Raw genomic sequence first — 15,281 nt, forward strand, 5'->3', positions numbered from 1 at the left:
TTATGATCTGAATTGAATCTGATTTTTCGTGCTGGCCTTATGTTAAGATGGCTACAAAAGTACAGTTTGTAAAAATGCCGCGTCTACCAACCTTTAAAACAATTAATCTTTTTTTACATTTTGTTTTTTACGTCTCCTCAGTGAAAAAGATGGATATTGTAAAAAATATATGGAAACTGTAAAATGTAACTATCGTTTTACTGATATATTTCAATTTTACCCTGAAAAAAAAACTTTAAACCGCGTAAAAACAGTTCCACGGTTAATGCCGCTGACAATTTTGCTGATGGAATCTAGTATTCATTCATTCATTCATTCATGAAATCATGTGTACTGAGTTTTGAGTACGCAAATACGCTTGATTAGAAATGTTAAAAATAACTGATAACAGGAAGCTATGCTAAGATTTAAATGAATTTTGATTCTCGTCTAACATATTGATAATTCATCGTCAACCAAAAACTAGATTGCTTATAAAGTGAAATGGTGTCAAGAGTTAAATGCCTATATTTTGTTGTGTTTTATGAAAACAATATGCATGCATGGCTTAAGTTTATTGGTTGTTACCCCTATCTCCTGCTTTCGTATTATTAAGAACAGTTAAATTCCTCAAAGTACGTATCAAAATCCCGTCATGCATGGTATTACTACACAATTTGTAATTTCGCTGCTGCTGGTACAGAATACATTAAATACAATTTATTTGCTGTCAAGCATGATGTTTAAACTATTCTAAGACTGAGAAGAATATAATAGTAGTAATCTATTCCAATGCTTTTTTATATTTAAAAACTTTAATTCCAGATTTGGAGTTGATCTTCATGCGATGTCAACAAGAATGTGGAAATAAACAACAAGAAATGCAAAATGTAATGGGCCGGAAAGAGAAAATTGTGTTTTATGTTTTATGTGAAAAAAATGACCAAACAAGTTATTTAATACAAATATATCTTTATAAAATCTAGCAAGTTCAGTTTGATTAATTAAAAGAACTGAAATGAAGAATAAATGTGATTACAAACAGCTCCAAGCTTTTGTTCTAAATACGGAGCAAAAAGGCGGTGCCATGAAGATCAATTGTACAAGTTTGAATTTAAGCCTCGAGGATGGCGAAAAGGGTTTCTTGAGGTCACTGAATGGCTTCTAGACTAATGCAGAGTATGGCGTATAAGCGATTCCCTAGACGAGGTTAGTTTAGTTTTAAGTTTCTGTTAAATTATCTAAATTATTTAATTTCATACACTGCACTGGTGATGATGTTTTAGACTAGAGGACAGGAGTATCAATATTTAAGAAAATATTGTTATATTGTTCTGGTTTCGCTTAGATACCATTTTGGTAATAAAAAGCGATTCTTAAACTGTATATTTTTTTCACTATATATGCTCGACATTTTTCACATGTTCATCGTAACTGTTCTTGAAAATGTTTAATGATTTAGACTCTTTAACATATTTTGGCAAACTGTTCCATGGGTTTATAACTCTGACAGAATAAGAGTTTTTTCTTATGTTAGAATTAAATTGCTTTACATTTAATTAAAACTACATTTGTCTTGTATTGACAGTCTATTCACTGTATTGCATGTTCAACATTGTCATATCCATGTAGAATTTTCCAGGTCTGTATTAAATCACCACGAAGTCGTCTGGCCTCTAGAGAGGACAAACCTACCTCAATCAATCTATCCTCAAAAGTTTCACCTCACAGACCTGACGTCATTCTTAGCTCTGCGTTGCATATTCTCCTGTAATTTGATATCTTCTTGTGTTCTTGTGACCATGCTTGCACTGCATACTCAAGGTGGGGTCGAACATACACCTTGTAGAATGGGATCCAAGTGAACCTGTTCCTGTAATGGAATGATTTGTTCCAGAACCTGGTTAGCCTTTCTAGCTGCAGCTACACACTGAGAAGAAGGTTTAAGAGAATCTGATATAATAACTCGTATATCTATCTCCTTTGTTTCAAGAAAAGTGGAAAACTATATTTTCCTCAAATTAAAAATAAATTAAAGTAAAGTAAAAAGTGAAAGTGAAGCATAAAAGTAGTTTTACGAGACAGGGTGTCAAATTTTAAAGGAAATACTAACCCCTGGAAGTATTTATAACCCTAAAAACCTAAAAAATTCAATGATTTTTTAAGTAAAAATATATTTTAAAATGGATACCCCCCCTGCGTAATCATTAACCCCCAGGCAATTCACACCCCTCAGTACTTCCCCTTAACGATACGTGTGCAACCACGCCTAAAGTTGTCTGTTGCTAATCGCCTAGACCATGTTCTATTATTGAACCCTGGATGTAAGCGCACCGGGTGTAGAGATACCGGGAACCTAAGTAAACCGTTTCCCTTGGTTGACATCCTTCACATATTGTGTACAAGTGTATAATTAAAATCTATTTTAGATAAAGGCTCGTCTGTAGAGGAAATAGAGCTTGAGGAAGATAAATCTACCGCTGAGCAGGTTCTGCAGATTCTTCTCAATGTCTGCATTAAACCTGGAGTCTCTGCTCGGAAGAAAGCTCTTTATCTCTCGGCCCTGTACAAACTCATCTCCTCCCCCTCATCCGGAACCTCAGATCTTGGTCTCAGGGTTAAAGAGATCATGCTTTGGTAGGAAATGTCAAGAAATTTGAATTTTACTCTGCAATGTAAATCTATGATTGCAAAGTAAAGCAAATGACCCTATCTAACTACTAACATTTTTTTGGTAACCGCCAATAGAGTTCTTTGGAAAAAAGTTTTCGGAAATAAAGTCCTAAGTTTTGGCAATATTAAAGTCTTGTGGAAAAAAGTCCTTAAAATTAAGTCCTATCAATTTCAGGATTTATTTTCTAGGACTTTTTTTCTTGTTCCAGTATGATTTTATACAAAAAAAGTCTCCGGAAAAAGTCCTCTTATACGGAAAAATGCATGAGAACAAAGTATGTTTACAACCATGGAAAAAAGGGGATGGATTCCTGGCTATATTCAATATGCAGATTGCAGATGCATAGAAGTAAATTCCTTTTTATGAAATCGTCTCAGACTTGACCTCATTTTCCCAAGACTTACAACTTTTTTCTTGATTTTTTTCTTCGGATATATTTTCTTCAGGACTTAAATTCCCGTGATCTTATTTCCTGAGACTTTATTGGCAGCCCCCATATTATTTTAGGAAAAAAAGTCCCAGGAATTTAAAACTAAGGACTTTATTTCCTGTGACATGTGGTCCTAGGACTTGGATTTGGGACTTTTTTACCAAAGTTTTGAGCACCTGCCGAAATTTGACATAAAATGTTTTGAGCTTCTTAAACAAAATCGATTCAGCACAAACGCATTCTAACCTCTAACCAATAAAATATCTTAATTGCGTTTTTGAACGGAAATCCAGATTTTTTAAAAACCTGTTGTTATTTATTACACTTGCATATGAAACTCATCTACAAAGACTCAAAAACCAATTTAGCTTTCATGATAACCCTTAAATTAACCAGTCAAAGCTAACTAGATAAGTAAGTTATGAAAAGTCTAAGCTTTTCAATCAATCAAAAAAATATTCTTTTTCAGTTTACGGCTCCCGCTTATTAGTGACGATGAAGAACTTCGAACCATTACAATGAGAATAGTTAGATATCTAATTAAAGTATGCATTTTCTCAACTATTAATCAAATATTCATTGTTCATGATAATTAATTGATTTAAGAAATCCCAAACAATGAGATCTTTACTTTAATCTTCTCGTTAATAAAGCTTTTCCTTAAAGATTATTATTTAACTTTATCTATATTTCTATTCTAGAATAATCAAGACGCTGTCTCTGTGATATCTGTGAACATTCATGTGCTTATTAATCGAATATTAGATTTAGATTCAGAGACTAGGTAATGAATAATGTTTACAAACTGAGAACAAGAATTAAACTATCCTTGGCACGCGGATCCGGATCCTGGATCCGTGCTGTAAAAACTGGATCCGGGCCCTGTTTATCAATAAGTCTAAGAATTTCTTATTTTGTTCTCTCTTTCTTGTCCAAAATTCGATTTACCATTCAATTATTAGGAAGGGTCTAATGATCTCATTGGTTGATGCTGAACTTATGTTTTCTATACGAAACGTCCATCAAGAAATGATTTCAGTTTTTGTTGCTGCACTATCTACATTCTGCAAGCCTTATTATTTTCTTGCATTTTAAAATAATATTAATGAAAAAAATCTAAAAGATGTGAATTGACATTTTTTTAAATTGGACCTGCCATAATCTTTCTTGGGGTCCCACAAAAAAAGGTGGGCCCCGGCGGTTCAGCCGGTGTGAATACAAACCAGCTGAAAGGCAAAAATATTTGTTTACATATTTTAGGGCTGAGAGAGTACAGGCTGTGAAACTAGCAAGAACATTACTAATCTTTGGACCGTCAAGCTTCCCTTTAACCTTGGTTAAATCCTTGATGGCCTTGACCCAGAAGGTCGCTAAGACCAAGGATTCCTTGCGGCGAGGAAGTCTTGCAGTTCTATGCGAACTCAGGTCAGATCAGAATATGATATAATAACGGTTTTCTCAGAATTATAAGATTTACTTAAAATTATCTGATTTTTAGTTCGCTGAATCCTTCCCTGTTCATATCCTCGGGTTGTGTTAAGTTCTTTTCTCAAATACTGTTCGACTGCGAGAACCTTCCTAGAATTATTGAGTCTTTAGTCGGTGAGTTGAACTATTAAATTTAACTTTCACTTTTAAATCAGAATTTGAGGAACTGAGTTTAAAGTGTCTAAACTGATAAAGCAAGAACGGAACAGATTTTAAGGGTTGAGGTAGTCCTGACATTTTTACTTGAAGCAGAAGTCAGAGCGACGTTGAGGTTTTTATACTAAACGACTATTTTTTAGGTTGCCTTTTACGAATTTACAATAATCCTAAGCTACGCCAAGAATGTCAACTAGATTTATCAAATATTATTTCTCCATTTACAGAACTTCATCTTCACTCAGGTAATTTTTTGTAAGATTTAAAAAAAGATTATTTTTCATCTTTTTTCAAATGAATTTACCAGAACTAACTCCTACTGATGAGAGTCGGGTTGCTTGTGCTAGCACTGCTCTTCTCTCCCTTCTTCGATCCTGGTCCGGACTCCTACACATCTCCGATCCTTTTCTTTCTACTCGTCCTCTTCAATCCCTAGTAGAGATACTGCAAATTCAGACCCACCAGGCCAGGAAGATATCCTACGAAACCCGGAAGGTGGTGATGGATATCATCTTCAAGTCCTTAAACCTTCAGGTAAGAAAATATCATAGATCTAAGTTAAGATGATGAATCAAAAACAAACTTGACAATTGTCCTTCTCCAGGTACCTGACTGGACTGAGGAGTTTGATGTTGCGATGAGAACTGCTGACCCCTCTGCTCCAAAGGATACCTGGAAACTAGGAGAAGGTTTTGTTGCCGCTGAGGGAGAAGATATTCTTCCGCATCTCTCAAAGTCTCGACCCAACCTTCTGGAGAACCACATGTGTGTTCTACTCTCCTGCTACTTAGAGTGTAAGCTTCCCAGAGCTTTAGTCCAGGTAGGTTTTTAAACCTGTTTTTTAATTATGAAGATTCAATTTTCTTCTAAAAAATTATCTTGAGAAATGATGAAAGGGACTGTCGACGTAATTTCAAGTGACCCTAAATTTAAAAAAGAGAGGCATGTTTTACTCACAACGTTACCTTCATCAGAACAATTTCCAATTAGGGGACTCAAGCAGTAGATTTAAAGAAGGAAATTGTTAAAATTAAACACTTATTCATTTAGAAAAATGATAGCTTCGTCGTTGTTGCTTTTATAACAAAGGTTACCGTTTTGAATTGGGCGTGCAACTATTTAAAAAGGTGGCCTCTTTAAATTAGGTTGAGCTTCCCTTTAAAGAGAATGTTCGCGAAAAATGAAAGGGAGTATAGGCTTAATGCGATAAAAAAGCGCTTTTGATCGCTACTAATCTTACTTCTATCTGTTGCGTCTATAAGGAGAAAATTGTTAAAAACGACTAATATCTTCGGTATTAGTCGTTTTTAACAATTTTCTCCTTATAGACGCAACAGATAGAAGTAAGATTAGTAGCGATCAAAAGCGCTTTTTTATCGCATTAAGCCTATACCCCCTTTCATTTTTCGTAAATACTCCCTTTAAGGAATACTTTAAATGTAAGTACGGCTTCTGGAAAGAGCCTAATATTCCTATGATTAAGGTGATAGTAAGCAGTGATACCGTCCTGTCAGTGCGTGCTACAGTTTTGTTAGGTCAGGTTCTTCATCTCGCAACCTTACTTCTTCCTCATGAGATAGGTTCATTATCTCAGTGCCTTCCAGAGCTAGCAGATCATATAGCAACAAATACTCAGGTAGAAACAAGTTCTTCTGAACTTAATAACTTATCTTTATCTTATCTTAATGTTTAGACGTTTAATAAATGTGAATCTAATCGAGCAATATCTGCCGTTACATCTCTACAGCGTCTACACACCTTGAAGAAACAAGGAACCCGACCCTACTCACTTCTCCTGGAACAAGCTCTTCAGTCTACAGGGCTAAACCAGGGAGAGGGGTTCGTTGGAGATAAATTGTTTATCCCGGCTCCTTCTCCTAGTGGTGCTCCGCCCTCTCAATCCACTGCAACTTCAATAGAGCTGGCAGTCATTGCTAGTATAAAGGAATCCCAGGTATAATTAATTGTATACTGTTTAATATTTCAAAGAAGATTTAAATCTGAAATTATTCGCAGGTTTTACCAAACCGGGATCCCCAATCTTGGCGATGGGATATCATCATGTCAGTTCTTAGATGGCCAAGCGATGGTCTCAAGAAGATGGAAGATTCAAATTTTAAAAATTTTATTAAGAAGTTGACAGATTATTTCAAACCCTCGGGGAACATGTTCAGTAGACTGGAGCTGGAGAACCCTAGAACCCGGGAGCACGGTAGGATTGGTTGCTGTCTTCTTGATTTCCTCATCTCTTCTACGTCCTTCGTAACGGATGCAGAGCGACGAGGTGTCGAGCCGGAGAGTTCGGTTCTGCTAAATGATTTACTCCAGGACGTGTTTGTTTATATTGAGGAAGTGATAGGTTCGAATTCTCCTCATGATTGTAGGTTCTCTCCAACCCGTCTCAGTAATACAGCTTGCCAACTCTACTTTCTATTCATAGGTACTGCATTCTTCCTTTTCATAGGTTTTAAATCATTTGGCTGTTCAATGTTTAAAAAAAGGTTGATGTTAAGAGAAACAGATATACTGAAGATTCAAAAAAAAATATTCATAACACTAAACATTTAAATACAAAAACGTTATTGTTAATTTACTTTTAGGACGACTGACTGCAACAGAGCAAGGTCGTGGTTTTCTGGAGAAACAAAGAGCTTTATCTCAGCTCTTGGTTCTTCTCACTTCAAGGATGGATGTTTATCTCAAGCTTATTATTAGTTCTATTGATTACAGGTTAGTTAATTTAAAGAAATAAGTTCAAAAATGTTCAACGCATGTTCTTGCTAAATATTTTGACAGTCATTTGTATTTGAAACACATAATCCTAATTTTTAAATATTTGACAGAACTGCAGATTGGAGAATGCTACTGAGCAAAGCTTTGTCAGGAACATCTGAAGCAGGACGGATTTACACAATCAAATGGTTGAGAGTTCTAGCTAGGATTGGAGCTCCTAGCTTTGCTCAGTACGGAGTAGAACTCTTGGTTGAGCAGCTTCAGGGAGAGTCCTTAAAGGTAAGCATGACACAGTGCGCTTGAACAAAATCAAGACTTTTAAATTGCCTCAAAAAAAAGGTTGGTGGGGTTTGAAAATGAAATTAAAATCGTTGAGAAAAATGGGAATCCTTACTCTTTTCATCGAAATCTTTTTGAGAAAACTCATGTTTTATAGAACTACTTGTATTAATTCCAAATGCTTTAGGTTTTCCCTATTTCAACCGTATTTGAGGCCAGTTAGAACATTGTATTACCTGTAAAAATTAAAAGAATACTTGATTTTGTGCCAAAGTATATTAACACTTTCAATTTCATGTATCTTGTTTATGTCTAAAGGTAATCATAATCAAAGTTCATATAAGGTTACTACTAAATTTCATATCTCAGATTCCTAAAGAGATACTTTTGACTGTAAAAGCGCTAGCTAACGGTTCAGCAAGGGGGCAGATTCTCTAATACCGGAAATTTTGACATAGAACCCACCTTTAGGCCTGTCCTGCCATGATTCTTTCTTATCTAAAATTGAGTATTAGAAATGGGCACAAATTGAAAGACTGGGTTTTTGGAATCCCGGCCCATATCCAGAGTAAAAGTGGATAGTAAAAACTATAACCAAAATCTTATTTAACATGACGAGAAAAACAATTGCCAATTATAAACTTTTTTAAAATCAAAAGTATTAAAAAACTGTTTGTTTTTATTTTCTATTTTGTTTATATTTTTCCTGATCGAAAAATCTTCTTTTGTTACGTATGTGCGTAAATGCTTAAAAATTGACATTAATAAGAATTCCGGTAATTGTTTCAAAACCAGGATTTGTTCCAAAAACGCGTCATGAGCTAAAATCCGATAATTGTTTCGAAATAGGGATATGTTCGAAAATCAAATCAAGAATCATCAAAAAGTAATTTTCACACCTTATTATAAGTTTATAATTGAAATTTATTGTTTCAATATATAGTTTTAGCCAGTTCTTATAAATATATGGTGTAATTTTGTTCTACTCGCCTTTGGATTTAAAGATATATACGATTGAAAAAGATAACTTTGCAGATTTGGCCCATTTCTAACACTCGGTGTTAGAAATGGGCCAAGTGTTAGTTTTGGAACTAATATCCCTTGTAATACGGTCTACCATTTCCATAATACCACCTTTACATCCGTCTTACTAATCCATTATACCATTTCAATTATCCCACCTTTACATCCTGCCTACCACAAACCCGTTCTACCATATTTATTATCCCACCTTTACATCCTTCTTAACACGAACCTTGCTAACCCGTTCTACCATATTTATTATCCCACCTTTACATCCGTCCCACCACAAACCTTGCTAACCCTTTCTACAATATTTTTTATCCCAGCTTTTCATCCTTCCTAACATGAACCTTTCTAGCCCGTTCTACCACATTTATTATCCCACCTTTACATCCTGCCTACCACAAACCTTTCTAACCCGTTCTACCATATTTATTATCCCACCTTTACATCCTTCCTAACATGAACCTTGCTAACCCGTTCTACCATATTTATAATCCCACCTTCACATCCGTCCTACCACAAACATTGCTAACCCGTTCTACAATATTTAATATCCCAGCTTTACATCCTTCCTAACATTAACCTTGCTAACCCGTTCTACCATATTTATAATCCCACCTTCACATCCTTCCTAACATGAACCTTGCTGACTGCTTCGTTCTCAAATAGTGATTATTTGATCTGATCCAACTAACGTATATTGTGAGTTCTATGGTACAGGATAAATTAATGAACGTAATTACAAGTTTTATGTAGTTATTTACAAGAGTAGTTAGGTTTAAGGAATGATAGGTTTTATGTAGTTGTTTACAAGCGTAGTAAGGTTACAGAGAATGTTTAACTTAAAATATCTAGGAGTGTTTAGGTTTATAAAAATGGGGTTTACTACATAATTCTTACAATCCTGTCTAGGTTTCTGCAACTGCCCTGGCAGTACTTGAAGAGGTCTGTGATGACAAGATGTACCTGGAGTCCCTGGTTGCAGCCAAGTCAAGTCTACTAAGCGAACCCGGGCAGAAGGCCTTGGTCAGACTTGGAGGACGCGGAAGGATCCTCCTCACAAGGTTAAATTTGTCTCAATTTTTTTGATGATTTTAATCAATTTTTTTACTCGCCAGGAACTCCAGCTTAATTATACAAACGCAGAAACTCGATCTTGTATTTAATAAGTATTCATTAGTTTTGATCAGACATACAAACAAACTAACAGATAGACAAACAAACAAAGATCACTACTTTATACACAGGGTGTCTCTGAAAAAAGTGTGTTTAGCTTTTTAGCGTACTAAATATCGTTCAAATGTGCTTTAAAGTGCTGTAACCAGGTACTATACACACAATGGGGGGGGGGTCGTCGATGAAAAAAATTTCGAAGATTTTAAAAAATAAAAAATAAAAATTTATCTCTGCTTTTTATAAGAAAGAATGAAATAAATTGCAAATTTTCAATAGTAAAATTGAGGATTTTTAAAACAGGAAGACGTAAAAGATTTCAAATTTTTTTAACTTCTTTTGAATAGGTAGCGACTACATTTCGAGTACATTTTAAAGGCTAAAACGTAATTTTAGATTATAAATTTTAGTTGGCTAAAAAGCCAAAACACGCTTTTTTCAGAGACACCTGGTAAATATACAATATGCATTATAGATAAATAAATTAGATACAAATCTTGCAATTTTTTAACGAGGTGTTTTATAAAAAAAAATTTATTATCCCAATTGCAATTGGATTGGGATGTGGTCATAGGGCGTCCTTAACCGTTTGATTTATTGATTGATTGATTGAAAGATAAATTGATTGAGTGAAACCAGAAGGCTAGAAGAGTGTAGCTACTTCGAATTAGTTGTAATCCCTGATAATGTTCTAGGGGTTTCCCACATAAATGTGAGGGATTGTCTAATTTATTAGAAATGATTTATTGAAAACAAATATTCTAGGTTTCTAGGATCTGGCAGCGGGTTTAACCTAATGTCCAGCAACAACTGGTTGTCCAGTGAGCTGGTGGTATGGGCAGAGTCCTTCAACTTAAAGTATGTGATCCTTCTCGAGGGAATTATTAACGATGGTTTCACAGAGCACCAAAGGTTAGTTGTTTGGAAACGATTTTCATTTAAGTTATATAAATTTTTGGATTTTAGTAGTATAATGGAGCGTTTTGGTGCCCTAAAATCAACTTCAAGGTCCCACCTAAGATTTTTTTGAAAGCATTTCCGATACTGTTATTTGTTAAATATTGTTTTTTTTTGTGAAGATGCAAATCATCTCTTCTCCCTTTCCCCTTCTCTCTCCCCCTTTTTCCCTTCCATCTTCCCCTTTTCCTTACCTCTTCTACTTTTCCCTTCCCTCTTCCACTTTTCCCTTCCCTCTTCCATTTTTCCCTTCCCATCCCCCTTTTTTCTTCATTTTTTCCCCAAACCTGCCCCGCCCCCCTGGGGAAAATAGTTGTATAAATGATACTAACTAATTAGTTTTATATCAGAGATTTGTATGGACACGGCGGATATGGAAGAAGAAGTGGTGATGGACGAACTGCTAAGGACGTTTTTGTTCCATCTCATCTTTACGGTCAGCTTGCCCAGACAAGGTTAATATCACCTTTTCTTTACTTTTAATTTTTATAACCCGACCTTGGTTTCTAAAAATATTTTTTTTTTTTAAGATCTGGACTAGATTTATTGCTTGAAGAAAAGTCATTTTGGGAGATGATCCAGACTCTGCGAGAGGTTGAGAACTTATCTGTCTCCTTGACCCACGAGAGCCTGGAAGAAACCTGGTTAAAGATCAAGGCGGCCATCTGGGGTTTAGCTCATGTTGCAACTTCTCCAATAGGAAGTGCTGAACTGGAGAAGGAAGGAGTTCTAAATCTTCTCGTAAATATTGCTGAATCCTGCCAGGTTCTAACCATCAAGGGAACCGCCTACTATGCTCTAGGTAAGATTTAAAAATAGAAAAATAATGTTAATATTCAATAATTAGATATAAAGCGTTTTTTTTACTTAATATCTATTGATAATTGATACTTTATAGGTCTGGTCGCAACCACACGAGTTGGAACACATGCTCTGGGGATTAGAGGTTGGGCAACCGTTCGTCACGCTAGAACAGAAACATGGCCGATTACTTACGAATGGTTGGGAGTAACAGACAATCTATTCCCGGACGTATCCGATGCCAATAGATTCGGCGACGAGAGTCCTGTCCCGTCAGAATCATGGCCGGATGAAACTATTTCCTGTGAGCTGCAGTCCTACCCGGAGCGGAAACAGGTTCTTAATGTTGAGGAGCACAAGCAAAGACGGGTTAAAACCATGAGTGAGTGTACGGATAGTAGTTTATCACAGAACATGCTGGAGTTAGGACCAAGTCCTCTTGAACCAGGATTCCCACTGCCAGGGAAACTTTCGGAGAAGATTTCGAGCTGGTTTTCTACCTCAGGAAGCGGGAAAAACGAATCGAAAAGTGAGGGAAATCGAAGGTTCTCCGATGGTGGGAAATCAGGTTCAAGTTTCACGAGCAAACTTAGAAACAGTTTGAGAAAGCGAAGTAAAACCATCTCTACAGGTTAGTTTAGAATTACCATTTAACCCTTTAGTTTTTTAAATTCAACTTCTTAATATTCTCGTTTAGGATCTTTACCTCCAAGTAGAGAAGGAACACCTTTGTCAAGCGTTGAACAGAGAGCAGACGTTTCTGAGGATGGTTCTGGAATATATAAGAGACGATTGAGTTTTAGTTTGAAGGAACCTTCCGCTCCAGGTCCTGCTGCCAGTCCAGAGAACCTACCTGGAGAAATATTCTCCCTTGAGAATATATTGGAGGAACCTGGAGCTTCAACTGCTCCTCAAAATAGAGCTTCGTCTGCTCTTCAGTCTGCTTCTCAGAATGGATCTTCGTCTGTTATTCAGCCTCATATTACAGCTGCTCCTCAAAATGGAGCTATTGCTGTTCCTCATCCAAGAACCTTCCATAAACGGACCAAGATGAAATCTGAGTCCGAGATGGAATGTATTGATGAATCTTTTGATCCTAGTACCACATCTAGTGGAGGGCAGCAGATGGAAACCTCTCTGACCTCCAATACATCTTATCAGATTTCCGACACCAGCATTAAAGTTCCTGACATCAACAGATCTACTGATATTCAGATTACGTTTTCAGCACAGAAGTTCGACACAACCCCAAGTTCTATACGTCAAGGAACAAGTGTTAGCAGTGTCAGCTCTATTGGTTCCTTCACATTTCAAGATAACTATGGACAAGGATCTTTAGTCCGGAGTCGGATCAAGCGTAGACCGGAGCTGAGTGAGTCCGAGGATGGAGATACTATGTTGACTCAATATCCTCCTGTTGGTAGACAAGATTCATACAACTCAAAGACTAAATCTCTAGACTATAGAATGATCCGAGGAGGAGGAAGCAGGAAAGGAGTATCCGAACCTTCCAATTTACCTAATAAACCTGCTTGGATAATGTCAAGGTTTGACAACTCCAAGGAACCTTCCTACTGGGGTATAGCCTACCCTCTCTTTCATCAGGTTCTATACCCTGAGACGGAGGATAGGATTCCTTCTCCCCGGTCTAAGCTGCATGGTATGGTAGACGCCTGGTTGAATACTTCAACACGTCATGTTCCTTCCTATTGTTTATCTTGCTGTAGACTGCGCCCGTCTGTCCGACCCAGAGCCACATCACTTACCGTCTCAAAGGATGATCCACGGTAATATATTTACTTTTTCGCATGATGCCGTAAATCATTTTATAGTTCATAAACTTTGTTTTTTATTTATTTACAATATCTATAAATGTTTTGTTTTAGATCTTCTATTCTCCTCTCCTCCAGCTTTCCATCCTCTCAACAGAGTCCAGAGGTGAAAAGAAAATCGTGGAATCCAACCAAAGAGACGTCGAAATCCGACTCCAACCGTGATCTGGACTCCGATTCCTCTGATATTCCCTTGAACTACGAGGACGCCAAGGACGAGGTTATGGACTTCATCTACCAGCTAAACTCTGTGTTCCGGTATAAACAGGCGGAGGCCGGCCTCTCACGGTTCAAGGGAAAATTCCCAGCACTCTTCGAGGATTTATGCTTTTACAGCGATGTTTGTCATGTTCTTGGAGAATATAATTTCAGGATTAACGCGAGAAAGTTTATTCAAGTTCTTTTTAATTCACTAGATATTAGTCAGGTAATAACAAGATCATAATTTTATCAATTTCCAACCAAAAATTTTTTATTTATAAATAAGTCAATAAAAACATTAAAACAATTTCTTGCAATTGCTTCAAGCGCTTACCTGAATATATTCTCGCCTATTAAATAAAAAACTGATTTCAGATGGAAGCTGAAGCCAGAAATATTCTTAACCCAGGAGACCCTTCATGATTAATCCTTGAACCATCCTACATACATTACATCTAGTCTAGTATTCTACAGACCAGCAGTTCCTAATCAGGATCTTGTACATTCTTACTCTAGTTAATATCAACAACACTGCCATTGAACCCCGTCCTGGAAAACCATTAAACCCTGGTTGAACCCGTACCAAGTCTACTCGACCACTGGCAAATATACTCCCAGTGATACCACTGACCTACTGCCGAATCAATACCATTTACTCTACTGAGCTCCACTGCCAACTTAAGAAAGTTTAACCAACCCTAGGGATTGCAATGATCAGATTTGAAAAGAAGTGAAAACGTTACAATGACGTCATTGGTTATTATAAAATTTTTATATTTCTATATTTTGAATATTAAAAATATGTAATGAATGTAATCATATATCCTGTAGTTCCTACTCCAGGCCTACGCCTGAACCAGTTTTATTTATTTATATTTGTTAATGGATTATTTCTGAATTATAATTATTATATTTAGATGCTCGGCGGTTAAATAAACTCGGGCAAACAACAACAAATCTTATTTTTGCTTTATTTTGAATGTTTTTTAAAAATTTTAACAGGATTTTGATTTGATTCTTTTTTATTTTAATTAGGTGCTACTAGATTGTCTGATGTCTCCTCTATACTTTGTCAATTGCTAGAACCAAGAATGAGTTATTTTCGATTTGTTAAACTTTGGTTATCGATAGTTTATATCGTCAAGTAAAGTTGTAGACACTGCAGAAAAAATATTATTTCAGTTGTGATCTGTTTATAAATTTATTTAATATTTTACGTTATCCATTAATATTGTTAATATTAGTTTTCAAAGTTTTTCAACTCCCCCCCCCCCCTTGTGTGCCAACCCAACAGACAACAGACCAAACAATTACAAAGGTCCTTAACTAAGATAAAATCCTGTATCCTTCCTTTTGGTTTCCCTACTCTACTCATCATGAGATATCCCTGTATCCTTCCTTTTACTCATCATTAGATATCCCTGTATTCTTCCTTAGGGTTTCCTTTCTCATCTAATCATTAGTTGATAGGATCATTTAATTTGTCTTATTATTGTACAACTATATTTTAAATCAATAAAAAATTACATCTGTATATTTTGAGAAATGATTT

General features: G+C 36.0%; 1 protein-coding gene across 1 annotated transcript; it reads left to right on the top strand.

Annotated features, from left to right (window-relative positions):
- The first annotated feature begins 780 nt into the window (after window positions 1–780).
- LOC111708461 (rapamycin-insensitive companion of mTOR) lies at window positions 781–15,263 on the top strand. The gene is made up of 22 exons (XM_023481836.1): window positions 781–1,188; window positions 2,409–2,616; window positions 3,553–3,628; window positions 3,785–3,867; window positions 4,344–4,508; window positions 4,582–4,685; window positions 4,871–4,972; window positions 5,035–5,261; window positions 5,332–5,547; window positions 6,211–6,363; window positions 6,421–6,681; window positions 6,744–7,167; window positions 7,328–7,457; window positions 7,571–7,739; window positions 9,678–9,829; window positions 10,704–10,850; window positions 11,246–11,350; window positions 11,426–11,697; window positions 11,794–12,327; window positions 12,394–13,483; window positions 13,583–13,955; window positions 14,105–15,263. The coding sequence occupies exons 1-22, from the start codon at window positions 1,137–1,139 to the stop codon at window positions 14,150–14,152; spliced, it is 5,091 nt and encodes a 1,696-aa protein (XP_023337604.1). The 5' UTR covers window positions 781–1,136; the 3' UTR covers window positions 14,153–15,263.
- The last annotated feature ends 18 nt before the right edge of the window (window positions 15,264–15,281 follow it).

This window comes from Eurytemora carolleeae, unplaced genomic scaffold, assembly GCF_000591075.1.
Source record: "Eurytemora carolleeae unplaced genomic scaffold, Eaff_2.0 scaffold869, whole genome shotgun sequence".
NCBI classification, from domain to species: Eukaryota; Metazoa; Arthropoda; class Copepoda; order Calanoida; family Temoridae; genus Eurytemora; species Eurytemora carolleeae.